This window comes from Drosophila elegans, unplaced genomic scaffold (genome assembly GCF_018152505.1).
Source record: "Drosophila elegans isolate 14027-0461.03 unplaced genomic scaffold, ASM1815250v1 contig_208, whole genome shotgun sequence".
In the NCBI taxonomy this organism is placed as follows: domain Eukaryota; kingdom Metazoa; phylum Arthropoda; class Insecta; order Diptera; family Drosophilidae; genus Drosophila; species Drosophila elegans.
In genome coordinates, this window is record NW_024545578.1 from 12,961,203 (window position 1) to 12,974,232 (window position 13,030).

Genomic DNA, 13,030 nt, shown 5'->3' on the forward strand with positions numbered 1-13,030 from the left:
CTAATTATATTGACCTGAACCTCAAACCGATCGAACACAACTGATAAGGGCTGTTTTTCATACTTAATCTTCTAGCTATAGGCAATTTAACAACCAATTTTGTTTTCAAAGCACAATATTAATTTTTATTAGCTAATTTGGACTGCCAAAATTGAGAGGTTCTATGGTGTAATGGTTAGCACTCTGGACTTTGAATCCAGCGATCCGAGTTCAAATCTCGGTAGAACCTGGATTCCTGAATATTTTTTATTTTATTTGTTTTGGGATAAAATTACGCTATTTAATTTTAAATAATACCTCTTTTAATCTTGTCAACATTTACCATTCATTTTTGATGCCCATTTGCAAGTTTAAAGTTTTCCTGATGCTTTTAAAAAACATATCCAGTATGAAAGATACTTATTTTTGATAAAACTAAAAAATTTGGGTATAGATAAAATAACAATAATAAAAACAAATACATAGGAAACTTTAAAAATTTTACAAGAGATAATTGCATTTTACGTTATCAGGTTGGCACACTATTAGGGCTTGATAATCTTTGAAATTGAATTCAATTCAAATCAATGCACAGCCTAATAGACAATGACCTTGTGAGCAATTTGCACAATGTGTAGCATACGCACAAAATATTTATTGGACACCAGCAGATAAGCAGATACATTTGTATCTAAGTATCTCTGCATGTGTGTCCTATGTAAATACGCCTCCATGACAACTAAAGTGAACGCAAATTAAATCAATTAAGTGAAAACGAACGCAAGCCGGTATGTATTTGTATGTGAGGTTGAACTCGCATACATATATGTGGGCATATGTACTATTTATAAGTGTAAAAACAAAAATCAGCTGCTAATTTCTCTTGTTGTTGTCGAGCGAGCCCCCAACTAGGGAGACTTGTTTCCATGTTTCTATGTCGACTGGTGGTTGTCGTTTAGTCAAGAGCGAGTCGCCGACGAGATCTGGACAGTAGCCAGCCGGAAAATACATATTCGCGAATTGAAAAATACAGAAAGACCAGCGACAATATGCCAATTTTCTCAAAATTGTTGCTCTTCCGTGGGGGTAAGCCAAAAATACAGAACTCGTGTCCCTAAATAAAATAATGTGATTTGCTTTCAAAAGAAAATGCTTTTTGTTTTGAAATATATTTAAGTCATATAATTATTATGTGAAAACTAAAAAACTAAAAAAAAATATATATTTGTGTTCACCATGCAACTCTTTTGATTTGTTTATATAAAATTTCGTTTTTAGTTTTCAAAATATATCTATAATTATGTGAAAACTTAAAAAAAATATATCAAAAATGTTGATGCCATACAACTTATTTAATTTGTAAATAGAAATTACTTTTTGTATATTATTAAGTGATTGGAAAGATTCATTTTTTAAAAATATAACCTACATTAATAATACAAACATGTGAACTTGTTTTTGGAAAAACAAAAAGAAATTATTTACATAAAAAAGCTTTTACAAAGTTTTCCATAGGATATAAAAATATTTTTAAAAGAAATATTTCTATGAAGAAATTTTTTTTTTAAAAGTTATATAACAAACTAATTTAAATACATGTTTTCCATTTAACTAGAGTTTAAACCTTTTCATTGATTTTTTAATATAAATATACTTTATTTTGCCTTGTGCGTGTTTACTAATATTTGATTTTGTATTATAAAAAATTTCATCGCCAGTCGGAGGACGCCATTACAGTGCTGCGGCTCAGTCGCAGCTGCGAGAGATCTTGGGCACCCAGCTGGCAGGGATCAAGGAGGCCGGCACCTTCAAGGCCGAACGAATCATCACGTCTTCGCAGAGCACCCAGATCACAGTTCAAGGCAGTGACAAGAGTATACTCAACTTTTGCGCCAACAACTACCTTGGGCTGGCGGTAAGTGAATTGAATATGAGTCTATTAGCTTCAATTAAGAATTTCTCTGGACCACCAGAACCATCCGGAGATTGTGGAGCACAGCCAGAAGCTGCTGGAGCAGTATGGAGCCGGACTGAGCTCAGTGCGTTTCATTTGTGGCACCCAGGATATACACAAGCAGCTGGAGAAGAAGATAGCCCAGTTCCATGGACGCGAGGATACCATTCTGTATGCCTCCTGCTTTGACGCCAATGCCGGAATCTTTGAGGCCATTCTCACTCCGGAGGACGCAGTGTTCTCCGACGAACTGAACCACGCTTCGATCATCGATGGCATTCGACTGTGCAAGGCCAAGAAGCAGCGCTACAGGCACCGGGATTTGAAGGACTTGGAGGAGCAATTGAAGGCCAGTGATGCTCGGCTCAAACTTATCGCCACCGATGGTGTGTTTTCCATGGACGGAAACATTGCACCTCTGGCCCGCATCGTTGAGCTGGCCAAGAAGTACAATGCACTCGTCTTTGTGGATGAATGCCATGCCACTGGCTTCTTCGGTGCCACGGGACGCGGAACCGAGGAGTACGACAATGTGATGGGTGAGGTGGATATCATCAACTCGACGCTGGGCAAGGCCTTGGGTGGAGCCTCCGGCGGTTACACCACAGGGCCCGCCGAGCTCATCTCTTTCCTGCGCCAGAAGTCCAGGCCGTACCTGTTCTCCAACACCCTGCCGCCGGCGGTTGTGGCAGTTGGCCTGAAGGTCATGGACATGCTCCTCCAGTCTAGTGAGCTCACCCAGCGGGTTCAGAGCAACACACAGCGCTTCCGGCAGGCCATGACCAAGGCTGGCTTCACCATTGCCGGCGAGAACCATCCCATCTGCCCCGTGATGTTGGGCGATGCTCGTCTCGCCTCCAAGTTTGCCGATGAGATGCTGAGTAAGTTTAAAGATTGTTTATCGCTAGACCAACACCCTACTTGAATCTAATTTATCCTTTAGCCCGGGGCATCTATGTCATCGGCTTTAGCTACCCAGTGGTTCCTCAGGGAAAGGCCCGCATCCGCGTTCAAATCTCCGCTGCCCACACTGAAGCGGAAATCGATCGGGCTATTGCTGCATTTGTTGAAGTTGGTCGCTCTCTGAAAGTAATCCAGTAAAAAACAGTATTGAATATTGCATTTACGTTAATTGAAACTGCATTTATTTAAAGGTACTGAGATATTGTCTTTAAAATTGTCAATTTATAAAACAACTCCAGTTTTGCATTTATATTAAACAGCTGCATTTATCAAAACAGTTTCAAGAATAAATCCTTTTAATTCTGTTTAATGTTTTATCTAAATTTCTTTAAGAAACATGAAAAATTCTAACCCGATAATAAAGAGCAGTAAAAGTCAACTAGCCAAAGAAACTAGATCTTCAAAAGATCTTTAATGTTTACTTACATATAAGAATTATTCAATTTCTTACTTACTTTAATTCAAATTAGAAAACCACCATCAATTGACCACATTTCGTGTTTATGGAGTAGCTTTATTTGGTTCATAAGATTAACTAAAGATCATTTACTAAGTAAATAATAGACTGTTGCAGTTGGGTTTAACTTAAGCTTAGATTGCACGATAAAAAAAAGTCTGGCTCAAGCCGGTAAATGCACGCGCCAACTTAACCGAGCACAAACATACATACATATATGCACTAAAAAATCAATAACAAATAATTCGAGTCGAGTAACAAAAATAAACGTATAAAACAATAAGGGAAAGTATGGGGTGTGGGCTGGCCGAATCTCCTCATGTGGCATAAACTAAAATGGAATCAATGGTTCAGTTCTGAAGACGTCTGAATAGTTAAAATGCCAGGTGCTTTGAGTTGGCCCAAAAGCAAAAGGAAACTTTTACAAAGCGCTAAGTGTGAGTAGATTGGGCTAGGAGTACCGAGGTGTACATATTGCGATGACTATGAATACTTTGGTTAGTGTTGTGTTTGCATGATGCAATGGTTAGCTGCAATTCAATTCGATTCGAGTCGTTTGTGATTATTTGTTGACCAGACCGCGAGCTTTGGGATACGCCGAAGCGGGCTTCTTGGCCGGCAGACGGCCCGTGGGCGGACGGCGGTTGGAGTCGAGGTTGGAGGCGGCGCTCGGCAGTCCCCGGCTCGACTTAATGTTCCGGACATTGGGTATGGAGCTGCCCACGTTGGCTGCAGCCCCAGGACCAGAGCCCCCATTGGCATTCGCATTGATGATGTTCTCTAGCCGGCTGCGCAGTGAATTTGTGTGTGAGTCCACTATGTCAATGTCATCGCTGCCCGTTTGCATGGCCTGGGCGAGCACCGCCTGCAACGAGGCCGACACCTTGGGCGTACGATACTCCTGGGTGGTGCGGCAAGGCATCTCCAGTTCGTAGTTCACGATGTTCTCGCTCTTGAAGCGCAGGGAGCTGGGCGCATTGGACTTAGCCTCCTGCAGGGCATACTCGGAGGTGGGTCTGCGGCGCTGCGGATGCGAGACAGGACGCCTGCTGCTGAACTTGCCATCGCCGCCAGGAGGCGTGGGCAACGACATCGAGGAGAACTTCCATTCCTCCTGCTCCTCGTCGTACTTGGCCTGTGTGTACAGACGCTGCTTCACCTCGATGGGCACAAAGTTGTCGATGATCAGCAGCTGGCGCTTAAGCTCCTTGACCAGCTCGTTCTGGGCCATCTCCAGTTCCCTGAGATCCTGGTTGTGGTCGGACTTGCAGTCGTTAAGCTCCTGCTGCAGAGCCAAGTACTTGGCATAGCATTTCGAGAGCTTGCGCTTCTTCAGCTCCACTTCCTGTTCGAGGGAGACATTCCGTTCGCGTATCTCCAGCGTGGTCTCCTCCTGCAGCTCCAGCTGCTGCTGGATCTCAATTTCGCGCTTCTTGCGCTCCGCAATTTCCACCAGCTTCTTTTCCAATTCAATTTGGCGCTCGCTGTACGTGTCCAGCAGATTTTTGCCACCGCGCACCAGTTGACCTTCCAGTTCGGCCAATTTGGCCGCAAGTTTTGCGTTCTCCACACGTTCGCGTTCCAGTTCCTCATTGGACTTGGCCACCTCGGCCTCGTTCTCCTTATCCGACTCGGACTCGGCCCCCTCGGCATCGCTCTCCTCTTCTGGCTGCTCAATGGTGGATACTTGCAGAGAATCGGACATTTCCTTGGACACGGGCTCCTTTTTGGGCTTCTTGATGCGCTGCTTTTTCGCTGTGACCTGCTTCTCGGTGCGCTGCTGCTGTTGCGGTGCAATCAGTCGCTTGAGCCGCTCGATCTCCGCCTGATACTCCTTCAGCTTGGCGTCCTGCGGATCCTCGTTCTTGATCGGCTGATTCTGGATGGACTTGGCCCGCGAAGCGTAACGCAGAGTGGTCAGCGTTTCGTTGTAGTTGTAGTTCGAGGGTCCAATGTTGGCAATCATAATGGTCTTCGAATTGCCACCCAGCGAATCCTGCAGCAAGCGTGTCAGCTTTGAGTCACGGTACGGAACGTGGGGTGAACTCTCCGCCAGGGCGGAGATCACGTTGCCCAGCGAGGAGAGCGCCAGGTTGATCTTGCTGGCCTCCTTCAGCCGTTCCGCCGAAGCTCCCGTCTTGGACTGCCGCTCGCTGCCCGCCAGATCGATGAGATTCAGCTTGCCCACCTTGATGGTATTCGTCTCAGTGTCGCACATTTCGATCTTGATCATGAAAATGGCGTGGGATCTGCAAGGGAATTTAATATATTAGTTTCCCAATCAAACACTCCACTCCACTCACCTTGAACTATGCTCATTCATGTTGGTGAATCCCACGGTGCGATTCTTGTTGCCCACCTGCATCACATGGATCATGTCGTCCACGCTTTTGCAGTTAATGGCATGCAAATTCGGCACATAAACGCCCGATCCCCGCTCGCGAACCTCCAAATGCTTGGAGTTGGGCTTGAGGAGATCCCGCAGCTCCTCCATGTAGATCTCCAGATAGGAGACGTCCACCAGGAACTGGAAATTCTCGGTGCGATTGATGTGCAGCCAGATCTGCTCGAAGGTGCGCGGTATGATGCCCATCAGGTCGTCATTACCACGCACGCCCTCCATGGTGAAGGTTTTGCCGGTGCCCGTTTGGCCGTAGGCGAAGATGCAGCCGTTGAATCCCTCCAGCACGGAGCTGACCAGGGGAAAGACCACCTCGTGGTAGAGCGTCGTCTGCGAGGCGCTCGCATCATAGGCGGCATCGTAGGTGAAGACCTTGCGCTGCTCCTTGTTGGCATCCACGACGTTCTGCAGCTCCACCACGCCCCTGTTCGGATAGACATTGACCACCTCCGGTGATCCTTCTGAGCGCTCCCTGTTGCTCATGGGCCTGCATCTGACCACCACCTGGACGCACTCATTGGGCGTCTGGCTGCCGGCGGTTCCAGGTCTCCTGGGCTTGGCACTCATCTCCGGAAATCCGTGCGTTCCTCGGTTCCGTGATTTTCGTGCTCGTTTGTGTGTGGTTGACGGTGACTCAGGCCGCTCCCCCTCAAAAGACGAGTAGCTGTGGCGACCGAAAACAAATGACGAATAAAATCAATAATTCCCTCCTGACGCAACCGTCTGAATTGGGCACTTCTCCGTCCGTTTTGCCAGCAACTCCTCAAGTTTTTCGGCCACTTGAGCAGTTGGGCGAAACGATTCGGCAATCAGCTATTATTACCTGTTATTTTGAAGCCAATTACTTCACCTTGAATTCGCTTTTTTTGTCTCAGCTGCGGTTAACAGAGTTTGGCTCAAATGGTCAGTGTGGCCAGGTGCTGCAAAGACTCCTGCACCAAATACGGGCTAGCCAAACGAGGGTCCCACTAATTAATATGGTACCCCCAATAACTAAGCGCGCAATTTCAAAAATAATCTAATCAAAAGTATTTCAACTAAGCTCTGTATTTTATCCTTTTGTAACTTTGTCACAATTTCAAATCGGATGACTTTATCATAAAATCAAGAAATTTTTTATTTTACAAAAACATTTGTTATTTTTACATAGTTACTGGGAGAATGTTTTTTAAATTTTGTGTTCCTTGATAAAAAACGTGGTTAAAGGTTTTAATTCACATTGCGTTTTAAAGAATCTACAAAGAAAACAATCCCTTTATTTATCATTAACACTTGTTAAAGTAACTATTTTTATTTTTAATAAACGTTTACAAGTCACGTTTACTGGACTTTGATTTGCTCGAACTAGATTTGCTAGAACCAGTTTCTCCTCGCTTGCGTTTGTTCAGGGGATTTCGTGGATCGTAGGCGTCATACCAATCGTCACCCTTTTTATTAGCATCCTTAGCCAAAACAGGAGCCGTGCTGTTAAAGTTCAAAGTGTGCGACAGCCAGTCGTCGCCTATTATCTCCTGTTCCACAGAACGGTCGTCCAGTTCTTTGGGTTCCGGTTCGCAATCTTCCGAGGTTGACTTTTGCTTTAAGTTGTCCAATTTGGTGCGGAATTTGGAAAGTAAACTTAGAGTAAACGCCTCCCTGATAAATATATAATAAATCATAATATACAATGCCCATTTTAAGGTAAAATATAGTTAACCTTGACTGTCCTTTAGGTTGAAGCTTCGTTTTGGCTGTGTATTTCTCCTTGGACTCTATAAAATCGTTGATGTAATGGTTTTCGGCAGCACCCTTAATTTCGGTTGATTTTGCGGCCTTGTCCTGTCCATTCGTGAGTAGTTTATCCTTGCTCTGCTTATCCATTTGATACTGCTTTTTGAGTGAAGCAATTTCTTCACGGATTTTTAATCTAAAAAATATAACTTTAATGAGTAACCCAGAATAATTCTGTTTGGGTTGATCTTACTTCTCCTCTGAGACTTTCCGACTTTGTTCTTTCTCTCGCGTCATCAGAACATCCTCTTCGTCCTCCGAATCAGTCTTTTCCTCTACCACCTTAACTTTCTTGTCTGGTCGACTCTTTGAACTCTTGGACAGCTTCATTTTGACGAGATCTGAGCTGGCAGTGGAAGGCTTATCCTTGACACTTTCCTCAACGTAATCGTCGGACAACTGCTCCTCGATTTCGGTCTTCTCTACTTTGGGGACTCGAATGGGTTCCTTGCTTAGTTTAGGATCATCAGTGACGTCATGCAGGGATTTAGCTTTACCAGCGTTCTGTTTAACATAGACGTTGGTCTCCTCCTCATCGCCCTCGGCTTCTTCGCCAAAAGACAGCAGACCGAAGTTCCTGTTGATTGTTTTAAAAGTCGTGTAAATATTTAGAAGATATTGAAACCGAAGCTAATTTGATTCACGGTTGGTAATAGAAAAGTATGTATGGTCACGGTTTCGGTTAATCAAAACAGTTATCAATACATAAATAGTGTTATACAAAGTTTTCTATTAGTAGTTATACATTTTTGTTGCGGTTACGGTTGAATTAATCTTAATATACGATGTTAAAATATAGATCGTATATATCTTATATTGAATTTTAGGGGCCTAAGACTCGTACTGCCTGGGATCTAGAACGGATATCTTACTTGACTCCCTGCCGTTCCTTCTTGCTCTTTTTGCTCTTGGAGGCAGGCTTAGCCAGTGTGCGAGGTACGATGTCGTCGAAGGGATTGCTGAGCACCTCGGTGGAAACGATGCGATGGGCGTGCATGGGACGCTCCTGGTGGTCCACGATGCTCTCCTCCAGCTTGAGCATGTTGTAGATGGTGTCGCCGGTGACCTTGCCGAACAGGGTGTTCTTGTTCTGCAACTCCGGCGTGGGTGCAAATGTGAAGAAGAACTGCGAGGCGTTGTCATCCTTGCCAGAATTGGCCATTCCGACGAGGCCACGGCGAGTGTACCGCAGGCGGGAGTGGAACTCATCCTTGAAGGGCTGTCCATAGATGGACTCGCCGCCGGTGCCATCTCCACTTGGGTCGCCGCCCTGGACAATGAATCCCTTGACAAGCCGGTGAAACTCGGTGTTTTTGTAATATCCCTCCAGGCACAGTTGCACAAAGTTCCGGCACGCCTTGGGACACTCCCGCGCCCACAGCTCGATGTCTATGTCGCCCACAGTGGTCTTCAGAAGGACCTTTCCCGACGTGGGCGGCTCCTGGATGTAAATATTGCTCATTTCTCTCACAAAATTATAAACAACCAAAGTGGCATAGTGACCGTAGCGGTGTTGAAAGAAAATACCATACAATTTCAACAGATGGTATATTGAAAAATGCTAAAAGACAGTTAATGGGGATAGAAAAGAAATAACGGTACAACTTATTTTTAAAAGTTTAAAAATTATTTCTTATTTAAAAAAGAAAATATGTAAAATATATCACTGTTAGGTTGAAAAAAAACTTTAATTGAAAATAATAGGAGTACAACTTACTTATTGTTTAAAAACCCCATGTCTAAACTTTATAATTCATGCAAAATCTAAAATCTTAAATTTATTTTTTAATAAATGAATGTTTGTGGTGGTAACATTTCTATATTCGAAATACATCAAACTTTCATTCGCTAACTTTCTGCTTTTGACTTTTTAAATATGTTACTAGGCAACCGTTTTGTTTTCATGTTTATAGTCTTTTACTTTAACTATTTCAACTGTGCGGTTTGATTGATTTAAAAAAATGAATTTCAACGACGACCCACTGGCGGAACTACTCAGCGACAATAGCCTGGATAATGACAACTTTTTCGATTCTCCAGCTGGCGGAGGGGCTAAAAAGCCCCCGAAATTGGCCAAGCCGAAGGGAAAACTGGAGGATTTGTTTGGCATTCAGGAGGAGACGGAGGCGGATGTGCAGGGTCAGGGGTCGGGAGCCAGGAGCAAACCCAATGCCACCAGCACGCCCAGGATTGTGAAGCAGAAGCCCTCCATCTCGCTGGACGATGATCTCGCCGAGGATGACGACCTGGGCTTTGATCCCAAGCGACCCAAGAGCGGGGGCGCCAAGCGGAGCCTCTTCGACGATCTATTGCCCAGCAGTGTGGAGCCCAAGAAGAACATCTTTGATGAGATCCTGGCCGGTGATGCCGGCAAACGTCCTGCCACGGCCAAGCCATCGATGTCCCGCCAATCCACAGATACTACGACGGAGAACTCGCAGGCGAGACCGAAAACCTCGACGGGAAGGAGGAGCTCTGCTCAATCGGCCACCGTTAATGCCGATCCTTTGGGTCTCTTTAACAGGGATACGAATGCCACCGTTTCGGGCATGTCAACGCCCGTTTCCAAGAAGCGGGGCACCACCGCGGATTGGCTGGGCTTGGAGCAGGAGCAGGATCAGCGACCACCCACTCCCAAGCCACAAACACCCAAGAAACAGGTGTCTAGTGAAGGTCCTCCGAAGAGTACAGCCGACATCCTGCGCCTTCCCGACTCCGATGAGAACGATGTGGAGCCGGAAGCCGTAAGAGCAGCTCTTCCCAGCGCTCCATCCGGCGTCACTGCCTCCACCCAGAACATCCTGATGTTGAGCAACCTCAATCTGGAGAGCAATCACAAATTCAATGCCCTGCAGCAGCAGGAGGCGCAACTGGTGATTGCCGCCCAAATGAAGAACCAGGAGAGGACCTTGCTGGAGATGCAGCGGCGCCAGGAGAGCCAGGATCGCAAGTTCCAGGCCTTGATTCAGCAGCAGCTGCAGCGCCAGCAGCAAATGGAGGAGCACATCCAGGGGCAGCAGGAGCGGATCAATATGCACATCCAGCTGATGATGTCGCAGCCAATTCATGTCCAAGAAGTACCACCAGTATCCGCTCCCTTGGAGAAACCGGAACCGGAAACGAAGGAGACCACCACTAAGGCGGCCGCCAGCCAGGAACAGGAGCACTTGCTCCTGCTCGAAGTAGAGGCCAAGCGAAATCTACTGGAGAAACAGCGACTGGATGAGCTGGTGGCCAATATGAAGGTCAACTACGAGCAGGAAATCGAAATGATTGATACCTCGTATAAGTGAGTAATCCTTATTTTCTGCTACGAATGATATAACATAACTTTTAAGTTAAAGTTAAAATAATCAAATCAATCAAGAGTTTAATTTAAAATTAGCTCATCATCTAAGCAACTTTCATTTGTTTATTTATAACTTATTTTTTTAAAAAGATAATTTTTAAAAAGAAGTGAAATTTCAAATAAGCCCTTTGTCTTAAATACTGCAAAGATATACAAATTACAAAAAAAAGATAGCCACATTTTTTAAAACTTTTAAGGTTGTAAAATTTATTGAAATATTTTTATTTTCGTCCATTACTGTTTTTAGTTATTTCAAATATATATTTTCTAATTTTTAAAACCTTTTTAAAAATACTAAACTAAATTATTATAAATTTAAATCAATTAGAAACAATTTTTGATCTTATTTTTTTCACATTAAACAAAGTGCATTCAATTTATTATTACGGTTTAAATATTAAAATTATGAACTCGATAGTCAGATATATAATTTTACTTTTACATTTTTTGTATCGGTTTATTTTTAGAATTTTAAAACTATTTCTCATGATGTTAAGTTCTTTAATTTCTGTTCATACTTCTTGTATATTACCCCTTTCAGAAAGCAACTAAAGGTCTTGGAGGAGCACTTGTCCGCCGTCGAGGATCGCCTCAAAGTGGAGAACACCGAGCTGCGGCAGTACTACAGCGACAAACTGGAGAAACAGAAGCAGGACTACGTGGAGCAGATCTCCAACTTGCGGCAGGATCACGAGGACGAGGTGCGCAAGCTGCGTCAGTCCCACGAACAGGACCTCGAGGGGATTCGCCAGGCCAAAGTGCTGGAGTTCTCGGCGGTGCAGGATCATGGCAACTATCTGGAGACCCTGCGTCTGGCATCCAGCAATCTTCAAGAGCTTCGGGACGAGATGACCGGCAGCCAGGAGAAGGAACGTCAGTTGGAGGCACGGGAACGACGACTGGCCGACCAGGAGAGGCGTTTGAAAATCAACGAGGAGACGGCCGACGAGGAGAAGCGGCGCCTCATGGAGCTGGTCAGCACGTTGGAGCTGCAACTGGGCCGCCTGTCCAAGGACTCAGCCGAGGAGAACTGGCAGCTGCGTCAGCGAATGTCCAGTTTGGAGGCGGAGCGCAAGGCATTCGAGCGCGAAAAGGACTTCCATCGCGAGCAAATGCAGCGGGATGAGAAGCGGGTGGAGGAGCTGAAATCCCTGCAGCTGGCGGAGACCGAACGACTGCACCACGATCTCCAGCAGGAGCGCAATCAACTGGCAGTGGAACGCCAGCAAATGGAACTGAGGCAGCAACTGCACGAGCATGGCGACACGGACAAGGATCGCCGGGAGCTAGAGGCCCAACTGCAGGTGGCCCGCGAGGCCATTCGGCGGGCGGATGAGGAGCGGGATCGCTGCCACAAGCTGCAGCGCGAATTGGAGCAGCGCAAGCGCCTCCTTCTGGACAAGGAGAATGCCCTGAATCTCAAGGAGGACGAACTGGGCCAGGCCACCGGTGCCTATCGCCTGGCCACCAGTCGCACCCACATGGCCGAGCACAAGGCTCGCGAGGCGGACCAGCTGCTCCAGGCCAAGCTCAAGATTATGGGCAAGCGGGCCCAAGAGCTGGGCGAGAAGGAGGCCCAGTTGGCCCAGGAACGAATGCTCCTGGCGCAGGATCGTATCGCCCTGGTTAATCTCAAAAAGCAGATCCTACGCAGCCGGTGTGCCCTCTGCAAAATGGGTGCAGAGTCCGCGGAACTGGCCTTACGAAGGGGTAATCCCCTGACCACCACCGATCTCCCACTGACCCAAATGCCTCCCAGCAATGCGGAGCTCCTGCTCAAAATGTCCACTCAAGAACCAGGACAGGTGCAGAGCGACATTGTGGATCGAATGCTGGACGAGAACATCGAGGCATCCTATCGCAGGATGTATAATGCTCCACCTGGTAGTTCCCAGGACGATGTCGACTATGGAGGACGACTGGACCTGGACGATGACTCCAAGGTGGCATTGGATCACGGCAGGAACCTCGATCTGGATGAGCAATTTTTCGCCAACTATAAATAGGAACTTATTAAGGAGTGCAAACATTTAAAGGATTTCTGTTACGAAACAGAAATAAAGGACTCAATTATTCAAACTTATTTATATAAATCAAATAAAACTAAACACAAGCAGGGCAAATATTTTTAAATCAGTTTCAAAAACGGTTCCATTA

At 45.6% G+C, this 13,030-nt stretch overlaps 4 protein-coding genes and 1 non-coding gene across 5 annotated transcripts; 3 read left to right on the top strand and 2 right to left on the bottom strand.

The window, feature by feature from the left end:
• Positions 1-157: 157 nt before the first annotated feature.
• Trnaq-uug lies at positions 158-229 on the top strand. The gene has a single exon. It is a non-coding gene; the product is annotated as a tRNA-Gln (tRNA).
• A 699-nt stretch (positions 230-928) lies between these two features.
• Positions 929-3,275, top strand: LOC108135628 (2-amino-3-ketobutyrate coenzyme A ligase, mitochondrial). The gene is made up of 4 exons (XM_017256448.1): positions 929-1,065; positions 1,698-1,894; positions 1,953-2,814; positions 2,877-3,275. Exons 1-4 carry the CDS (start codon positions 1,029-1,031, stop codon positions 3,032-3,034), a joined length of 1,254 nt encoding a protein of 417 aa, XP_017111937.1. The 5' UTR covers positions 929-1,028; the 3' UTR covers positions 3,035-3,275.
• A 114-nt stretch (positions 3,276-3,389) lies between these two features.
• On the bottom strand, positions 3,390-6,694 carry LOC108135627 (kinesin-like protein Klp68D). The gene is made up of 3 exons (XM_017256447.2): positions 6,578-6,694; positions 5,657-6,418; positions 3,390-5,602 (listed from the first exon to the last, which is right to left on the bottom strand). Exons 2-3 carry the CDS (start codon positions 6,319-6,321, stop codon positions 3,916-3,918), a joined length of 2,352 nt encoding a protein of 783 aa, XP_017111936.1. The 5' UTR covers positions 6,322-6,418; positions 6,578-6,694; the 3' UTR covers positions 3,390-3,915.
• A 320-nt stretch (positions 6,695-7,014) lies between these two features.
• On the bottom strand, positions 7,015-9,110 carry LOC108135502 (spliceosome-associated protein CWC27 homolog). The gene is made up of 4 exons (XM_017256246.2): positions 8,397-9,110; positions 7,718-8,101; positions 7,451-7,660; positions 7,015-7,389 (listed from the first exon to the last, which is right to left on the bottom strand). The coding sequence occupies exons 1-4, from the start codon at positions 8,984-8,986 to the stop codon at positions 7,062-7,064; spliced, it is 1,512 nt and encodes a 503-aa protein (XP_017111735.1). The 5' UTR covers positions 8,987-9,110; the 3' UTR covers positions 7,015-7,061.
• Positions 9,111-9,408: 298 nt separating this feature from the next.
• On the top strand, positions 9,409-12,985 carry LOC108135714 (trichohyalin). Its single transcript, XM_017256559.2, has 2 exons — positions 9,409-10,813; positions 11,415-12,985. The coding sequence occupies exons 1-2, from the start codon at positions 9,486-9,488 to the stop codon at positions 12,877-12,879; spliced, it is 2,793 nt and encodes a 930-aa protein (XP_017112048.1). The 5' UTR covers positions 9,409-9,485; the 3' UTR covers positions 12,880-12,985.
• Positions 12,986-13,030: the final 45 nt, after the last annotated feature.

What these genes read in the sequence shown, in the direction of transcription:
- LOC108135627 (XM_017256447.2), bottom strand. Translation starts at nt 6,321, where the DNA reads ATGAGTGCCAAGCCCAGGAGACCTGGAACCGCCGGCAGCCAGACGCCC. An exon ending in ATGAATGAGCATAGTTCAAG is followed by an intron (nt 5,603 to 5,656) that starts GTGAGTGGAGTG and finishes ATTCCCTTGCAG; the next exon opens with ATCCCACGCCATTTTCATGA.
- LOC108135502 (XM_017256246.2), bottom strand. Translation starts at nt 8,986, where the DNA reads ATGAGCAATATTTACATCCAGGAGCCGCCCACGTCGGGAAAGGTCCTT. An exon ending in CGGAAAGTCTCAGAGGAGAA is followed by an intron (nt 7,661 to 7,717) that starts GTAAGATCAACC and finishes TATATTTTTTAG; the next exon opens with ATTAAAAATCCGTGAAGAAA. An exon ending in CAACCTAAAGGACAGTCAAG is followed by an intron (nt 7,390 to 7,450) that starts GTTAACTATATT and finishes TATATTTATCAG; the next exon opens with GGAGGCGTTTACTCTAAGTT.
- LOC108135714 (XM_017256559.2), top strand. Translation starts at nt 9,486, where the DNA reads ATGAATTTCAACGACGACCCACTGGCGGAACTACTCAGCGACAATAGC. An exon ending in ATGATTGATACCTCGTATAA is followed by an intron (nt 10,814 to 11,414) that starts GTGAGTAATCCT and finishes TACCCCTTTCAG; the next exon opens with AAAGCAACTAAAGGTCTTGG.
- LOC108135628 (XM_017256448.1), top strand. Translation starts at nt 1,029, where the DNA reads ATGCCAATTTTCTCAAAATTGTTGCTCTTCCGTGGGG. An exon ending in ATTGTTGCTCTTCCGTGGGG is followed by an intron (nt 1,066 to 1,697) that starts GTAAGCCAAAAA and finishes TTTCATCGCCAG; the next exon opens with TCGGAGGACGCCATTACAGT. An exon ending in ACAACTACCTTGGGCTGGCG is followed by an intron (nt 1,895 to 1,952) that starts GTAAGTGAATTG and finishes CTGGACCACCAG; the next exon opens with AACCATCCGGAGATTGTGGA.